Source organism: Cervus canadensis, chromosome 1 (genome assembly GCF_019320065.1).
Source record: "Cervus canadensis isolate Bull #8, Minnesota chromosome 1, ASM1932006v1, whole genome shotgun sequence".
NCBI classification, from domain to species: Eukaryota; Metazoa; Chordata; class Mammalia; order Artiodactyla; family Cervidae; genus Cervus; species Cervus canadensis.
The window spans coordinates 35528860-35546330 of NC_057386.1; the positions used below are offsets into that span (position 1 = coordinate 35528860).

The following is a 17471-nucleotide window of genomic DNA, read 5'->3' on the forward strand; positions in this document are numbered from 1 at the left end:
ACGTGTCTAAATCAACCCAAGGGACCAGTGCCAGCCAACTACCAGCTGACTCCATCACTCAACATGAATGGCATTTTCTTGGCTCCACACTTTGCACACTTTGCTGGTGGGCAGAGCCCCAGGGAGAGGCTTGATTCTAGCTGGCCAGGGAGAGACTGAGTTCCCAGAAAGGCAACTGGGACTGCTGCACCACCTGAGGTCCCCAAATGCAGCCCAGCCTCTCCACCCACACAGCCCCCAGGACTCCCCTCCCCTCTCCTCCCTCCCCTCCACCCCCCTCCCCCCATCTCCCTGCCCAGCTCACTACAGCCATCACTGGCCTGGTCAGGGATACCTGGAGGATTATTTGCAGCATGTGTGAGTGTGCCTGTGTATCCACAGGGCATGCACAACCCCATGTGTGCCTGCCCATGCCTGTGCACACGCAGGTGTGCCTGCGTGTGCACAATACCTCCACGCGTGCCTAGGCCTTGAATCTTCTCCCTTGGAGCTTATCTTGCCAGAGTTCCATGTATCATCTACAACCGATGTTAACATGGCAGTCATTCAGGGACTTCCCTTGTGGCCCAGAGGTTAAGACTCCAAGATCCCAATGTAGGGGGTGACGGTTCCATCCCTGATTGGGGCATAAGATCCCACAAGCCAAGTAACGTGGCCAAAAAAGAAAATAACAATAGAATAAAACAGCAGTCACGCACATCTGAAGTCCCTCAGAAGTCACCAAATTCAATGCTTCTTAGACCATTGGTATATGCTATTGGTATATAAATAGAGATAATTCTCACTTTGATGGGGCCAAGTGCTGCCTGCATCTTTTTTGTTGTTGTTCATTATGCTTTTTTTTTTTTTTTGCATCAATTTTTATTTTTATTTCTTTTTTGGCCATTCCGTTGGGCATGCAGGATCTTAGTTTCCCAACCAGGGATCAAACCTGTGCTCCCTGCAGTGGAAACTTGGAGTCTTAACCATGGGACCTCCAGGGAAGTCCCACATGACGCATCATTTGATGGACCTAGGTACCCCATTCTCTTGGACATGGCGATGTGCTGAGGAGCCCAGTTGTCCAGGTACAGAGTAGGCTACTATGTAGAGATCTGCGGAAATTGCCCGCAGGCTTTCCCGTGTGGCTGTCCCACCGGCCACGCCCCAGCACATAGCACTGGCTGGCCTGCCGGTTGTCCCATGTCCTCCAGGGCACCTTTTACAGATGAGACCCGAGGACTGGGACCTGCCTGGACCTGAGGATGACCTCACAGTGCCTGGACCCCTTGGTCATTAGCATTCCTGGAAAAAATATTTGAGTAGATGTTATTGAGATGAAGGCCTTCTCTGGAAGTTAGATCTGTGCACATAACTATCTTCCATCTGGGAAACAGGCTAAGGTCACTTACCCAGACTTTTAAAGTCAGCTTGTGACAATGATTCTCTAACAGTTTTTGTCATATTGGATGTTTTACCCAGAGGGAATCTTTCCACTAGATTTTTTTTTCAAAGTATCTCCCTTTGCAACAGATTTGAAATAAATTTTTAACTTGGGAGTGAAGTGCTTGAGTGTTCATTCGATTCAGTTGTGTCCAACTCTTTGCGATCCCATGGACTGTAGTCCACCAGGCTCCTCTGTCCATAGGATTCTCCAGGCAAGAACACTGGAATAGGTTGCCATGCCCTTCTCCAGGGGATCTTCCCTACCCAGGGGGTCAAACTCGCATCTCCTGTGTCTCTTGCATTACAGGCAGATTCTTTACCCACTGAGCCACCTGGGAAGCCCCTTTTAACTTGGGGTGGGGGGCTTCAAATCAGTGTACCTTTTCCTGCCCTCTCAACAGCTTAACATGAGTACACTTTGAACACAGCTGCTTAGAGGAGAAAATTAAGGAAAAAAGTAAAGTTATCAAAACAGAAATTGAGGGGAAGATTGTCTATATCCACAATCACCTGTCTTCCTTCCTTCCATCCTTCCTTCTTCTCTCTGTCTCATTTTTTCTTCCTTTCTCTGTTTCTTTTCTTTCTCCCTCTGTAAGCAGATAGGTTAGGGGATCCCTGGAGAAAGAGAACCAGGAATGACTTTCCTGACACTGTTGTTGTTTAGTTGCTAAGACGTGTCCAACTCTTTGTGACTCCGTAGACTGTAGCCCGCCAGCCTCCAGTGTCCATGGGATTCTCCAGGCAAGAACACTGGAGTGGGTAGCCATTCCTTCTCCAGAGGATCTTCCCAACCCAGGGACTGAACCTGGGTCTCCTGCATTGCAGGTGGATTCTTTACCATCTGAGCCACCAGGGAAGCCAGAAACAAGGCAGGCTGCACTTGCTTATGCCCCGTAATACATCCTTGGGGCAGGGTCCTGGTCCCTCAGGGGATACACATAATAATATATTTTTGAGTTCTGCAGGAACCAAGGCCCCCATCCAGGTGGAAGATAGAACGATGATGTTGACCCTCCTGAGTTCAATCACTTTCAGCGTGGACTCTGTCACCCTTGGCCCCAATTCTATGCTGCATGCTCCTTTGCTCAAGCCCCCTCATGAATATGCATGTACCTTTAGGTTAATGGCATCACCGACAAGAGTTTGAGCAAGTTCCGGAAGTTGGTGATGGACAGGGAAGCCTGGCGTGCTGCAGTCCATGGGGTCACAAAGAGTCGGACACGACTGAGCACCTGAACTGATCTTAGGTCAAAACGTCCCCAATTTTGCTGTTGGGGAGACACTGTTTTGGAGGAGATGCCCCCTATTTTCCTTACTTGCTGCATGTAATAAATCCCTCCTTCTGATCCTTGGCTTGGTTGTGACACCCACCAAGGGACAAACCCAGTTTTCAGGGAACACCTTCCCTTCCATTTCCTTCCCTTCCCTCCCCTTCCTTTCCTCCTTTCTAGCTTTGGGGAAATCTTCAGGAAGGTTCCTGGCGCTCGTTAAGCCCCTGGGAGTCTAAAGCTCACCCCTCACTTCTAACCCCACCCCACCCTAAACCCTTCCCCCATGAGCAGCACAGAGTTCATTAAACAGAAAAAAAAAAAAAACCTATTCAAAACTCAAGTATCTAGCAGCCTCTGGTAACTGCAAGTGAGAACGTGAGTAAGATCTGTAAAGATCCTGTGAGTCAAGGGGGAAAATAAGGTTTAATTTACAGAAGTCTCGTTTTGACCATATTTTCCCCAACCTCTGTCCGCCCACCCCACCCCCCACCCACCCCCACCCAGCCCGCGCGGGGTTTCCAACCCTCCCAGCCAGCTTTTCCTGACCCACCGTCCGTGACCCACCTTTCAGGCCGGGCTCCCAGTCCCCTCCCATGGAAATCTGACCTGTCACCTCAGCCGCTGGCTCAGACCACAGACCGGGACACAGCCCAGCAGGAAAAGTCCAGAAGTGATCATCCCCACAGGCTCACGCCCCCTGCGGCATCGCGGACTCTGAGCACCGCCCAGATCCGCATCCGGAGCCTGGGGGGCGGGGAGGGGGGGGCGGTCTAGGTCTCTAACTCCCAAGTTCCAGGAAGTCTTGCCGAGAGGCTGCACGCCCCCTCCTCCCACTTCCCGTCCTCCCCCTTCTCCTCGCCTTTCCCTCCGCCCCACTCCCGGATTAAATTCCGAAAGAGTCCCGGAACTTGCCTGGGGTCCTGCAGGCGGTCCCTATCCCATCTGCTTTCTCTGTTATTCTAATCGAGTCTCGGGGACACCCTTTGTCAACTGCCGAGAGCTATGCATACGACCGGGGTTGGTATTGTTATTACTAAGAGACGCTCGGTTTCGAAATCGCTTTGAATTTTCTTGCACCAAATCTTGGCGGTTCCCGTGCCTGGAAGCCTCGGCCGCGTGGGACTTTTTTCCTCCCTGTGATTTGAGAAGTGGAAGCCCACTCTTGCTCTCCTGCTCGGGAAGAGGGTGGTTTGAGACGGGTGAGCAGAGAACTTGAACTTGGAGTTGGCGGGTGGGGGCTGGGACTCTTCCTCTCCGCCTGCCTTACTCGCTGACCTTAGACAAGTCACTTCACGTCTCCGAGCTTCAGCTTTCTCACCCAGAGTGGACTGAACCCCCTCCTCAGAGTGTTGTCGTGTGACCATGTGCCAGGGGAATGAAAGTAAAGCCCCTGGTGGCTGCACTCTGAAGGACCTGGGTCAGTGACAGGTCAGGCATGCTGGCTGTCTCCACCCGCTGGGGGAGGGCTGGCAGGGTGGCCTGAGTTAGCATATTTTAAAAATAGGATGCCCAGTTAAAGTAGTATTTCAAATAAGAGACTTTTGTTTTAAATATAGAAGTATGTCCTGTACAATATTGGGGATAGACTGAAAAAAAGTATTCATTATCTGAAACCCAAATTTACCTGCAAACCCTAAAAGAGAGACTAAGGTACTGATAATAGATTCTCTTGCTGCTACCAGAGAGTTTTTGTCTGAGACTGAGAACTCCGGGGAAGATGGAGTGAGAGCCTTTGAAAGAAATATGGGCTGAGGTAGAAAGATCTAGAACACAGCCCTAGAAAGGGTAGTAGTGGCCTCCAGGCCTGGTTCACCTTCTGCTCTCAAACCAGCAACAAACACACCTGCAGCCTGGATGGGGGCTGGGCTTGGTGGACCCCTGTCTCTCCTCTTCTCCCCCGCCCCCCGTTTCCAGTTTACCTGCTCCTCCTCCAGCTCCTGCTGGGGACCGGCTGCTAGGCCAACAACCCACTTCCCAACCCTGCATTCCCTACACCAGAGGGACAGCAAGAGATATCACAGAAGAAGCTAGACTGAGGTGGTAAATCAGGAGTAAAACTTGCTCTGTGTTAATTATCTTCCAGGAAACCAGGACTGTGTCACTGCAGAAAGCCGGGAGCAAGACACGCCCCAGAGCTGGTTTAACCTGTTGTGACCAGACTGGCTGAATTAACCATCGCTCAACTGGACACATGACCACTCCATTCCTATGCAGGACTTTCATCCGACAAACATTTTCTCCCTCCTTTGTCCATCCCACTGGGAAGCATCAACTGGCTACTCCTCCTCCATCCTGACTCCACCCCCATCACCTGTCTGCCTCTCCCTCCTCCACCTCACCTAGTCAGTCCCTTGGATCCTCCCCAAGCCCCACTGCTTAGCTCAAGCTCATCAGAGCTCACCTGAACTGCGGCAGCCTCCTCCCCATCCACCCATCTACCCCAGCTCCATTCCCCATAAAAGCAGGTCTCAGCTTGCCACTTCTCTGCTGCTAATCCTCTGTTTTGCATCAGAGGCCAAGGCCCAGCCCTCAGGGACGAACGAGCAGGACTAACCAGGGTGCCTGAATAAAACATGCCTCTTCCAGTCAGTCACCCAGGAGAAACTTACTCATCCCAAGAGGGGAGGCGGGGAAGAAGCTCGAGGGAGGTTTCTGGCTCAGCCAACTCTCATCAACCAAGGCGAGGAAGGGGGACACAGTGGTGGCTCAGCCTGGGGTAAGGACTAGACCCCACTCCACTTACAAACTGCCCTCTGCATTTCTTAGATGCTCAACCTCATTCATAACATGTGCTCATCTGCTCAGGCCACAGACTGTAGCCTGTCAGGCTCCTCTGTCCGTGGGATTCTCTAGGCAGGAATACTGGAGTGGGTTGCCATTTCCTTCTCCAGGGGATCTTCCTGACCCAGGGATTGAACCCTGGTCTCTTGTATTGCAGGCAGATTCCTTACCATCTGAGCCACTGGAGAAACCCCCGTTCATAACATAAGAAATGTAAATTAAAGCTACAAGATACCATTTTTCACCCATCAGATGAGCAAAACCAGAAACCCAACAAGAGGGAGCTCATGCCTGTTGAGGTCAAGGTGTCTGAAAACAGTCTGAAAGTTAATTGGCACAGTCTCTTTAAAGGGTCAACTGGTAATACCTGTCAAAAAATTATATATACAAACTCTTGGTCCTAGCAATTCCACTTTCAGAAGTTTACCCTGCAGGTATACAAGTGCCCCGGGGTTTTCCCAGTGGATCAATGGTAAAGAATTCTGTCTGTCAAGGCAGGAGACAGTGCGGGTTCAACCCCTGAATTGGGAAGATCCCCTGGAGGAGGAAATGGCAATTCCCTCCAATATTCTTACCTGGAAAATCCCAGAGACAGAGGAGCCTGGCAGGCTACAGTCCATGAGATCGCAAAAGAATTGGACATGACTGAGCAACTAAACAATAATCACACCATACAGGTGCCCTAAGATGTATATAATATGCACCAGGATATTCATTGAACTATAGCTTTCATAGTTTCCATTTGGAACCTAAATAGGAGGGTAGTTAATAAGTTCTGCTTCAGCCATACAATTAAACATTATGTTCTATTTAAAAGAATGAGGCAGATAAGTACTAAAATTAAGTGATCCTAACTAAGATTTATCATGTGCAAAAGCCAAGTGCAGAACAGTGCGTACAGCATTTAAAGCTTATTATTTTTTTTAAAATGTAAATGTTTCATAAGTATAGAGTGTCTTTGGAAGGAAACAATCAAAAACAGTGTCCTGGAGTGGGATGCTGGGAGACCAAGAATAAAAATGGGAGGAAGACCTTTTGGTGTTTGCCCTTTGAATTTTGTGAAATATTATCAAATCCAGCAAAATATCATGAATGTATATTTCATATGTATATAATGTGTGTGTGTGTATAAAATCATTTTAAGTGTAGATGAATTTGTAAAAAATATATATTTATTTATTTATTTGGCCATGCCTCGAAGCTTGCAGGATATTAGTTCTACAACCGGGGATCAAAACTCAGCAGTGGATGTGCAGAGCCCTGACCGCTGGACTCCCAGGGAATTCCCTAAAACTAGGGGATTTTTCTACCCTAGTGTTCCAAGAGAGATGGTGATAAGCATATTGCATGGCCCTGCTCCTTCCAGACCTCAGTTTTCCATCTATACAATGGCAGTCTCAGGGACTGCAAGGAGATCAATCCAGTCAATCCTGAAAGAAATCAACCCTGAATATTCGTTGGAAGGACTGATGCTGAAGCTGAAGCTGCAGTACTTTGACTATGTGATTTGATGAGACAATTCATTGGAAAAGACCCTAATGCTGGGGAAGACTGAGGGCAGGAGGAAAAGGGGGTGACAGAGGATGAGATGGTTGGATAGCATCACCAGCTCAATGGACTCAATGAATTTGAGCAAACTCCAGGAGATAGTGGAGGCCAGAGGAGCCTGGCATGCTGCAGGTCCGTGAGGTCGCAAAAAATCAGACACGACTTACCAACTGAACAACAGTGGAAGTTTGAGACCAGGTTTCTGCATTATTTCTTAATCTTACAACTAACCAACCAAACCAGTACCGATGTAGTGGCCATAAGATGACCTTTGATGGGCTGGGGAAGGGATGGTATAAAATGGCATTAATGAATGAGCAAAGTCCGGGAGATAGTGGAGGACAGGGAAGCTGGGTGTGCTGCAGTCATTGGGGTTACAAAGAGTTGGACATAACAACTAAACAACAACAACAATAAAAGTAGGAGGTACTACCATCGATTGATGAACAGGATCACTCCTGTGGCTTTGGAGCAAGTGATCATGGGAAAGCTGCATCTGCCTGCGTTGGGGACACCTGTCTCTCCTGCAAATCAGTTCTCTAGGGCTTGGCAGCTTCTTCCCTCCCATCACCTATCTGCTTCTCCCATCACCTGTCTGCCCGCCTGCCTCTATCCCTGAGGCCCTCAGGGAGGAGCTGGCCAAGGGGAGGAGCTAGAGACAGCAGTGGAACAAGTTCTATGGGGCAGAGGGAAGGCGCCTACCTCCCTATTTATTAACTGAGGTCCTGGCCTCCCTCCGGCCCTGATCTAGGCAGATCAGGCTCTGCATTGCTTAGCCTGCCAGCACGCTCCTCCCCACTTCCCTGTGCCCATTCAAAGGAGGCAGCTCTCATAGATGCTGGAGCTTGACACACCCAGCTCCTTCGCCCAGCCTAGCCTCCTCCTCTAACAGGGGATGTCTGTGCCTGAGGCTGGGAGACCTGAGATGCCTGCTATGTTGAGCCTCCCTGGGAGGTGAGAGCTGGCAATCTGAGCCTTCAGAGCACATTTGGAGCCTCAGTTAGCAGGCAGCCACCTCCCTCCAAAGCCTCCTGTTGGGCTCAGCACTGGCCTTTTCTCTCTCTCTCTCTTTACAAAAAAACACAAAAATTATTTACTTATTTGGCGGTGTCAGCATGTGGGATCTTCAATCTTCGTTGCAGCATGCAAACTCTTAATTGTGGCATTGTCTAGTTTCCTGACCAGGGATCGAACCCAGATCTCCTGTACTGGGGGCACGGAGTCTTAATGGAGTTTCCTGGCCTTTTCCTTAATGATCCTAATGATGAGAGCCAAAGAAAAAATACATGGGCTTCAGAGGAGCCGAGGGTAGATATTGTCCTGGCCCTTATTCTCTCTCTCCCATCCTCCCTGGGTTTTCTGTTCTAGATCAGGGCTGGCCCCCTGATGAAGTCACTCTCCTTCTTGGGGCCCTGTAGCTGTTAGAAGAGGGGCTTGGGCCCAAGAAGCTGTGTGTTACCAGATGCCCCCAGGTGGTTCAAAGGCAGGTAGTGGGTAGACAGGGTTAAAGAAGCAGCTGTCTTGTACATTCCAGAAAGGCTTTGACTTACATTCCTCCTGGATGTGCCCCTGGAAGCCAAGGGTCTGAAGTGAGCAAGCAAGAGGCTGGGGCTTTTGGAAACAAGGCAGATGATCCTCTTAGTAGGACTTGACTCTGAAAGCTGCTACCATTAGTGGTTAGGATTCTGAGATTCTACTGCCTGGGGCCCCAGTTCAATCCCTGGTCAAGGAACAAGATCCTACAAGCAACACATTGCAGGCAAATAAATTAAAAAAAAATTTTTTTTAAATACCAATCATACAACCCAGCCATTGTGTCCTTCGATTCTTACCCAAGAATGAAAACATGTCCACACAAAGACTTTACACAGATGTCTGTAGGAGTTTTTCTGGCAATAACCCCAAACTGGAAACAACACAAACATTGACCATTAGAATGGGTAAACAAATATGGTATATCCATACAATAGAATGTTACTCCGCAGTTAAAAGGAGAAAGGGATTGATTCACACAACATGGATGAACTTCAAAATAATAATGTTGAGTGAAAGAAGACCAAAAAAAGTATATTCTGTTTGATTTCATTTATGTAAAATACTAGAAAGTGACAGAAAGGGAATCAGTGGTTACCTGGGGCGAAGGTAGAGAGAAAGAGGGAGAGATTACAAAAGGACACGGGACTTCCCTGGCGGTCCAGTGGTTAAAACTCCTTGCTCCCAATGCAGGGAGCACAAGTTTGATCCCTGTTCTTGGTCCAGGAACTACGATCCTGCATACTCTACAACACAGCCAAAATAATAGTAATAAGGGCACGAAGAAACTGGTAGGTATGATGGGTAGGTTCATTACCTTTATTAAGGTAATGTTTACATGTGTTGAAACCCAAATTATTTTATATTTTGAATATGCACAATTTGCTGTGTGTCCATTATACTGTAATTTAAAAATTTTATTGGAAGATATTTGTTTAGTATTGTGTTGATTTCTGCTATTTATCAACATGAACCACCCACAAGTATACATATGTCCCTCTCTCTTGAGCCTCCCTCCCATCTCCTACCCCATCCCCCCACTCTAGGTTGTCACAGAGCACTGTTTGAGCTCCCTGTATCACATGGCAAATTCCCACTGGTTGTCTGTTTTACATATGGTAAAGTGTGTTTCCATGGTATTTAATTTTTTAAAAGGCGGTAATGAGTGAACATGGGTTGAGCATATCTAGGTCCAGTCAAGCATTGAAGGTGCATACAGAAATCAATCTAGATACTTTTAAGCATGAAGAACAGAAAAACCAACTTAGGTAGCACAAACGCAGTAAAATGCCTGATGTCATCTACCTGGAAGGCCAGAGGCTTCAAGTAAAGTTTGACTGATCCCTTCTGAGTACTAGACACCACCTTTACCAATATGATGGAATCCCCATAATTGTCGGGGGACTTAGCTACAAATAGCAGAATATACTCTAACTGATTTAAGCAGCAAAGGAATGTATTTAAAGATATACGTGTAAATAGCTCACACAGTATCTGAGCAGGATAGAGAACTAAGCTTGGAGGCTACAAGCCAGGAACAATATGTCAGTTTTACCCCAGGACTGGTATCAGCAAATCACATGCTTTTTGCCTCCACTGGGCATTGTTGCCCACATGAGGGAGGAAGGATCTCTACTGAGAGCATTCACATTGCCCCACAAAAGCTCTATGTCTCTGCCACTCCCTGTAGCATCCTCTTCCCCATGTAGCTCTCTTCTGAATCAGAGTCAGCTGTATCTGATTGGGCAATCCTGGACCACATTCCTGTGCCCTAACTATAGAGGAGGCTAGATAGAAGAGTCTTTTACCTTATATTTTCCTAGTAGGAAATCATCTTGGCATGCATAGGAGAGGTTTTCAAAAAGATACTGGGTGACCACAACATAAACAAATGGTTCACTATAAGTCCTATATGGGAGAGACTATAATTATTACTTTTTTTTTTAATTATTACTTTTTTAATAATTTTACTTTTTCATTTTTGGCCGTGCTGGGTCTTCATCGCTGGGTGGACTTTTCTCTAGTCTTGGCGAATGGGGACTACTCTCTAGCTGTGGTGCGCGAGTTTCTCCTTACGGAGGAGGCTTCTCTTGGTGCAGAGCATGGGCTCTAGGGCACCTGGGATTCAGCAGCTGTGGCACGTGGGCTTAGTAGTTACAGCTCCCAGGCTGTAGAGCAGACTAAATAGGTGTGGTGCACAGATTTAGCTGCTCTGCAGCACGTGAGATCTTGGCCCAGGGATCAAACCCGGGTCTCCTGCATTGCAAGGCAGATTCTTAACCACTGAGCCACCAGGGAAGCCCTGGGAGAGATTCTTATTTATCACAGTTACAGTTGAGGAAACTAAGGCTCTTAAGAAGTTAAGCTGCTTATCCATGGTTCATGGGGTTCTCAGTGTCATATCTTTTTGCCTTTTCATACTGTTCATGGGGACAATATGTCATGTACAGATGTGAGAGTTGGACTATAAAGAAAGTGGGAGAAAAAAAAAAAGAAAGTTGAGCACTAAAGAATAGATGCTTTTGAACTGTGGTGTTGGAGAAGACTCTTGAGAGTTCCTTGGACTGCAAGGAGATCCAACCAGTCCATCCTAAAGGAGATCAGTCCTGAATGTTCATTGGAAGGACTGATGCTGAAGCTGAAACTCCAGTACTCTGGCCACCTGATGCGAAGAACTGACTCATTGGAAAAGACCCTGATGCTGGGAAAGATTGAGGGCAGGAGGAGAAGGGAATGACAGAGGATGAGATGGTTGGATGGCATCACTGACTTGATGGACATGAGTTTGAGTAAGCTCCAGGAGTTGGTGATGGACAGGTAAGTCTGGCGTGCTGCAGCCCATGGGGTCGCAAAGAGTTGGACACTATTGAGCGACGGAACTGAACTGAACTGATCCGTGGTTACCCAGCTGAGCCTTCCTAGAGGATTCAAACAAGGTCTTCCAGAGTCCATAGCTTAAGGAAGGGTAGGTAAAAGGAATGAAAAAAGCCCCACCCTCACTGGCCTCCTCACAGGAAGACATTGCTCTTCCTTGGACCCCTTAGCTGTATCTCAGCATCCCTGAAGGAAAATACTGCAACTTTCAGGGACAGGCTGGTCCACACTGCAGAAGAACCTGGGGAATCACCCACATAAGTAATAAAAGTAAGTCACAGTCTGTTTGTCCCATGATACTGTAAACATCATAGGTTTTTGTTTTGTTTTTTAAATCAAGATAGAATCTAGAAAACAAAGAAAAACCAGTTAGATGTACCTCCTGATGGAAGTCCCTAATACTACATATGTAGGAGTCTTGGACCGTAAAGAAGACAGAATGCCAAAGAATTGATGTCTTCAAACTATGGTGCTGGAGAAGGCTCCTACATGTCCCTTGGACAGCAAGGAGATAAAACCAGTCAATCTTAAAGGAAATCAACTTTGACTATTCACTGGAAGACTGATGAAAGACTGATGATGAAGCTGAAGTTCCGGTGTTTTGGTCATCTGATGCGAACAGACGACTCATTAGAAAAGTCCCTGATGCTGGGAAAGGTTGAGGGCAGAAGGAGATGGTGTCAGAGGATGAGAGGGCTGGATGGCATCACTGATGGAATGAACATGAACTTGGGCGAACTCCTGGAAGATGGTGCGGGACAGGGAGGCCTGGCATGCTGCCGTCCATGGGGTCGTAAAGAGTCGGACACGACTGGGGGATGGAACAGCAACAACAGGACAACAATAGAACAAATCGAACCCCCTCCCCTCAAAAGAAAAAAAAGACTTGAGACATAGAACCAATCAAGAATAGGGACTTTTTCTTTTTTTAATGAGAACTTGGGAACAGGCTATTTTATTCATTTATTTATGTTTTTGGCCATGCACATGGGATCTTAGTTCCCTCACCAGGGATCAAACCCATGCCCCCTGCATTGGAAGCACAGGACTTAACCATTGGACTGCTAGGGAAGTCCCCAGTATGAACATTTCTTAAATTATAATTCAAACAAACTGTAAACTTGTAAGTAGTTTAAAGTAATAACAGTAATAATGAAAACTGTAAATAGTAATAATAACATAATGATGAGACAGTTGGGAAAGGTTGAACAATGAATATTTGATGATATTAAGGAATTACTAATTTTTTAGGTATGACAGTGATATCATGCTTATGCTTATTTAAAAAGTCCTGTTGTATTAGAGATATTGAAAATTACATAGAGATATTGAAAATTACAAATGAAATCATATAAATGGCTTTTACTTTTTTTTTTGGCTGGTAACATGGCTTTTGGGGTTCTTAGTTCCCTAACCAGTGGAGAAGGAAGTGGCGACCACTGCAGTATTCTTGCTCAGAATATCCCATGGACAGAGGAGCCTGGCGGCTACAGTCCATAGGGTCGCAAAGAGTCAGACACGACTGAGCAACTAGACACACACAGTTTCCTAACCAGGGGTTGAACCTGGGCCCTGGGCAGTGAAAGTGAGGAGTCCTAACCACTGGACTTTCAGGGAATTCTCTCCCTATGGGTTTTATTTTAAAATAAATGGGGCTAGAGTAGGGCTTCCCAGCTGGCTCAATGGTAAAGAATCTGCCTGCTAACCCAAGGAGACTTGAGTTCACTCCCTGGGTGGCGAAGATCTCCTAGAGGAGGAAATGGCAACCCACTCCAGTATTCTTGCCTGGAGGATTCCATGGCCTGAGGAGTCTGGTGGGCTATAGAATCCATGGGGTGGCAGAGTTGGACACAACTCAACATGTATGTAGGGACATGTTGGCTGTGAGTTGGTAGTTGTCCAATCTGATGACAAATACACAGGGCTTCACTATTTTGTTCTCTCTGCTTTTCTATATGTTTGAGATTTCCCGTGGTAAGAAGCTATAAACCAAAAAACAATGAACGTCATGGTGTGAAGAATGGCATTGCTGGCCTGCCAGGTTGTATCCACTCCTCACCACCACCACCCCTTAGGTGTCACACTCTGTCTCAGTCTAAAAAAGTTAAAACTAAGTGAAAGACGCTCTAAAGCATGCACCAAGTTTGCCCTGCAGTCCCCTTTCCTCCTACGAGGCACATGATGAGCAAGTAAAAAAACTCTTTGAGGGAATTCCTTGCGGGTCCAATGGTTAGGATTCTGAGCTTTTCACTGCTCAGGGCCCAGGGTTCGATCCCTGGGTAGGGAACTGAGGTCCCACTGGCCCCATGGTGCAGCCAAAACCAAAACAAACCTCTTCTGAGATTGCCACAAAGCTAAATTATTTTGTGAGGTAAGTGAGGGACTGCCTCTGATAATGAGTATCAGTTGGATTTCCAAGGACCTTTGTTGATACTTGTCAACATGCCCCTGCCTTAGTTTGCATTCTCCCAGAAGCAGATCCGGAGACAAAGATTTGAACGCAAGAGGGTTTCTTTGGCAGGAGACCCCAGGAATGCCTGTAGAGGAGCAGGCAGCTGAAGCGAGGAGAGGTGGAAGCTGCTCAAAAGCACTGCCAGGCAGCTGAGCTCTTGTGGGTAACAGTGCCTGGTTCTGCCAGAGACCTTTGGGGGTCAGTGTAGAACACCCCGTTCCCGCCCCCAAGGAGTGATGAGCTAGAGTAAATATCAACTCCCATCAGATCAGTTGCCCATTGAGAACAACTGGAAAGGCATTTTAGATCTCCCACACTTGGGCTGCCACTTGGGTAGAGACTCCAGGCAGGGAAAGAGATCCTCCCACAAAGAGATGTAAATGGCAGCACCCAAAATGCCCCACCTTGGTAATCCCAGTGGGGCCTTGTAGCATCAGCTGCAGTTCCTTTGGAAGAATTCCTGTTAGCATTTTGATCATCTAATTATGCCAACATACACATTGCCTAAGTATAGGGAAACAAGGTGACCAGGTGGTGTTATGCTTTTTGGGGGAGGGGAGGCAGTGGTGGTATTTCAATACACTGAGTAAGTTTATGGGCTTTTGTTAAAGATAAATGGTGTGAACTTGCCCTTGTGCAAATCAGCATGCGCTGTCCAGAGCCATGGGGGACAAGCCATTCAAGGTCAGCCCTACCGAAGAACCAAAGTATAATTCTATCTCAGAATGGAAGCTGAATCTTTAAAGCATCAGGATAAATGCCTTTGATTTTCCTTGTGAGTGATAAGGTTTTAAGGGCAAGATTTATGTCTGCGTGGAGGGTAGGAATTCGACCCTGAATGAGGCAACACCACCTTTCAGCTCCAGACTTTCTCATGTACACACACCAGCCAAATGGATGTGTTAAAAACAAGTGGGGTGACTAGGGAGTGAATAAGTGCATTTTTAACTGTGTCAGGGGTATAACAGTGTCATTACCTGTCAGTCTCCTTTGATCCCCCTGAAATAAACAATTTTTTAAAAATAGACCCCGTTGACTAGAAATGTTAACTTCAGCAATCACAGTCCTCAGACTTTGAACTGCTGAGAAACAACTCACAGGCTCTTCCTGGTCATCAAACTGTGTTTCCTTTGTGTGTGAGTGAGTTTGTATGTGTGTGTGTGAGCAAGAGAGAGCCACTTTTATCAACAAGCAAAAGGCCCTGAGATTCCAGAGGAGGGTGGACTCTGTCCAACTGGTGTTGAGGTATTACAGAAAGTTAATACAGAGGTAACGTTTAGTGTTAGGCCTTGAAGGACAAAGCTAGAACGGAATTTTTGAGCATCCACGGCATGCCAAGCACCACGCTAAGCTTTTACCTACATTTTCTCATATAATCTTCACAGTAATCCTGTGAGGTTGTATTCCTCTTTTATTAGATGAGAAAACTGAAAAATTGGCAGGCAGGGAGTAAGGGTGTCAATATTTCAGAACCAGCCTTTGGTCCCAGCACTGCTCTTTGGGGAAAGGGAGACAAGGGCAATTTCAGCAGAAGTGCTGCTTTTATGGGTCAGGGCTCGGTAATCACTAAAAAATCAGAAACCCGGTAGTCCTAGGAGAGACATCCTATGCTGAGAGGATGAGGAAACCTTGGCTGTCAACACAGAAGCCAGGAAGAGCACCTTTGCTTCTTGGGCTTCTGCAGAAGTCTCCAAGAGTCAGGGTTGATTTGTAAAAATATTTATTTGGCTGTGCTGGGTCTTAGTTGTGGCATGTGAGATCCAGTTCCCTGATCAGGGATTGAACCTGGGCGCCCTGCATTGGGAGCGTGGAGTCTTAGCCACTGGACCACCAGGGGAGTCCCTGAGGTGATTTTCTTAGTCCAAACAGCTATGAACGATTACTGCTCACAGCACATCAAGTAACCTGGGGAAGTGGTATTTGATGCCACTGAGCCATGGACCCTGAAATGTCCCAGGCCAGAGGGTGCTATTCCTGCAGTATGATTACTTTATTCATGCTCACCTGCTTCGGGGTCGGAACTCAAGCCCCTTATGAGCCATTGGCTTTGGTCATTTCTCATAGGCTGTCTTTTATGGAGAAGTTAATTCTTAAACCTCCACACCTCTTGTCCCCACACTCCTCCTGCTTCCCCTGTGGTTTCCTGCCTCCTCCCCCCTCAAACTCACCTTCATCCACATTAATTCCTTCTTCCCTCCCTCTAGTTACAAATAGAGAAGTACTTCCCTTCCTGTTGCGAGTTTACTTCTCCACCTGTGCTGTGGGGCACACCTCCTCAATTCATGACTCTCTTGTACTTTTGAATCTTTATCATCCTTTTTTTCTTTTGGCTGCATTATGTGGCATGTAGGATTTTATTAATTGTTCCCTGACCAGGGATCGAATCTATGTCTTGCTGCAGTGGAAGCTTGGAGTCCTAACCACTGGATGACCAAGGAAGTCCCCTATTATCCTTTTCACTGACTCCTTATTGTCAACATTCCAGCTTATTCTCAATTCCTTCATCCTAAAAGACAACCACACCCCAAACCCAATGACAAAAACTTCTCCTTTGACTCTGCTGTTTACCAATGCTTTCTATCTTTCGATTCCTTCCTTGATGGTCATATTTCTTGGAAAAGTCACTCAGGGTCAGTCCTCCCACACTGTCCTCTGGCTCATCTTCCCACAGCTCCATTATCAATGTGCTTGTTGAGATCAACAGCAACTTCCTTATTGCAGAGGCTGGCAAACACCCAGGACCGGTGAAGGGACCAGGGCTCAGAGGTGGGTGACACCTGGGACAGATGAGGACTTCCTGGAGTCCTTAATACCCAGGACAGGTGAGGAGAGGTCAGGTTTTCGGGGGAACTAGATCTTAGCAGACTCTGTGTCTCAAGTTCACTGTTTCTGGCCACTGTGTGCCTTGTGAGAACAACAGGAAATGAGAACTGAGGTCTGGGTTCTGTCTCTGGATTGATCTCTGCCTCTCGTGGGACCTTGGGTAGGTCCCTTCCCCTCTCAGCTCTGATGAGACTCTCAGGGTTGCTGTGGGGCACCCAGCAAGCACTGAGGGTAGGTGAGCTGCTCTGGAGTCTGCAGGAAGCTTAGAGTCCTGGCAATCATTTCCTCTGAGGCCAAAGGCCTCACACTCAATACCTTCAGGAGGCAGATGGGTCCCATCCCATTTTTCAGGTGGCAGAACTGAGGCACCAAAGGCTGAAGAAGTTAATTATCACTTCAGGGGAGTTATAGGCATTTATTATTACTCCACTGTGATCCAAAAAGGAACAGGTTTGCTGTTCAAACCTGTGAGAACAGCTGGGAGGGTAAAGTGTGAGGAGGAAAAATTAATAAAACTTAAGACTAAGTAAGTGTGTTCTTCTGGGCTGGGCATTCATAGGGAGCATTAATATTAATAAAATTTAAGACCAAGTCATTGTCTTCTTCTGGGCTAGGGCATTCATGTCCCTCCCCTGAGCTGGTGCCCCACTTCTTTTCTCTTTCATAATTAAACATCCTGAAGGAGGAGAGACTCCTTCAAACTCTGCAATGACTTCCCACTGCAAATAGAACAAAATGCACTCCTTCCCTTGGTCCAGGAAGCC

The 17471-nt window shown here is 47.1% G+C and overlaps 1 protein-coding gene and 1 long non-coding RNA gene across 3 annotated transcripts in view; one reads left to right on the top strand and one right to left on the bottom strand.

Moving 5' to 3' along the window:
- Window positions 1-3370, bottom strand: part of SPNS3 (sphingolipid transporter 3 (putative)) — a 64051-nt gene extending 60681 nt beyond the window's left edge. Inside the window, exon 1 of one of the 2 annotated variants that reach the window (XM_043477590.1) lies at window positions 3261-3370. In XM_043477590.1, the coding sequence (XP_043333525.1) occupies window positions 3261-3291 (31 nt within the window). In that variant the 5' untranslated portion in view covers window positions 3292-3370. Of the gene's footprint in view, window positions 1-1935; window positions 1978-3260 lie in introns of those variants that run through there. The other variant, XM_043477600.1, reaches the window with a different exon arrangement.
- A 143-nt stretch (window positions 3371-3513) lies between these two features.
- Window positions 3514-6508, top strand: LOC122447186. The gene is made up of 2 exons (XR_006271154.1): window positions 3514-3895; window positions 4780-6508. It is a non-coding gene; the product is annotated as an uncharacterized LOC122447186 (long non-coding RNA).
- The last annotated feature ends 10963 nt before the right edge of the window (window positions 6509-17471 follow it).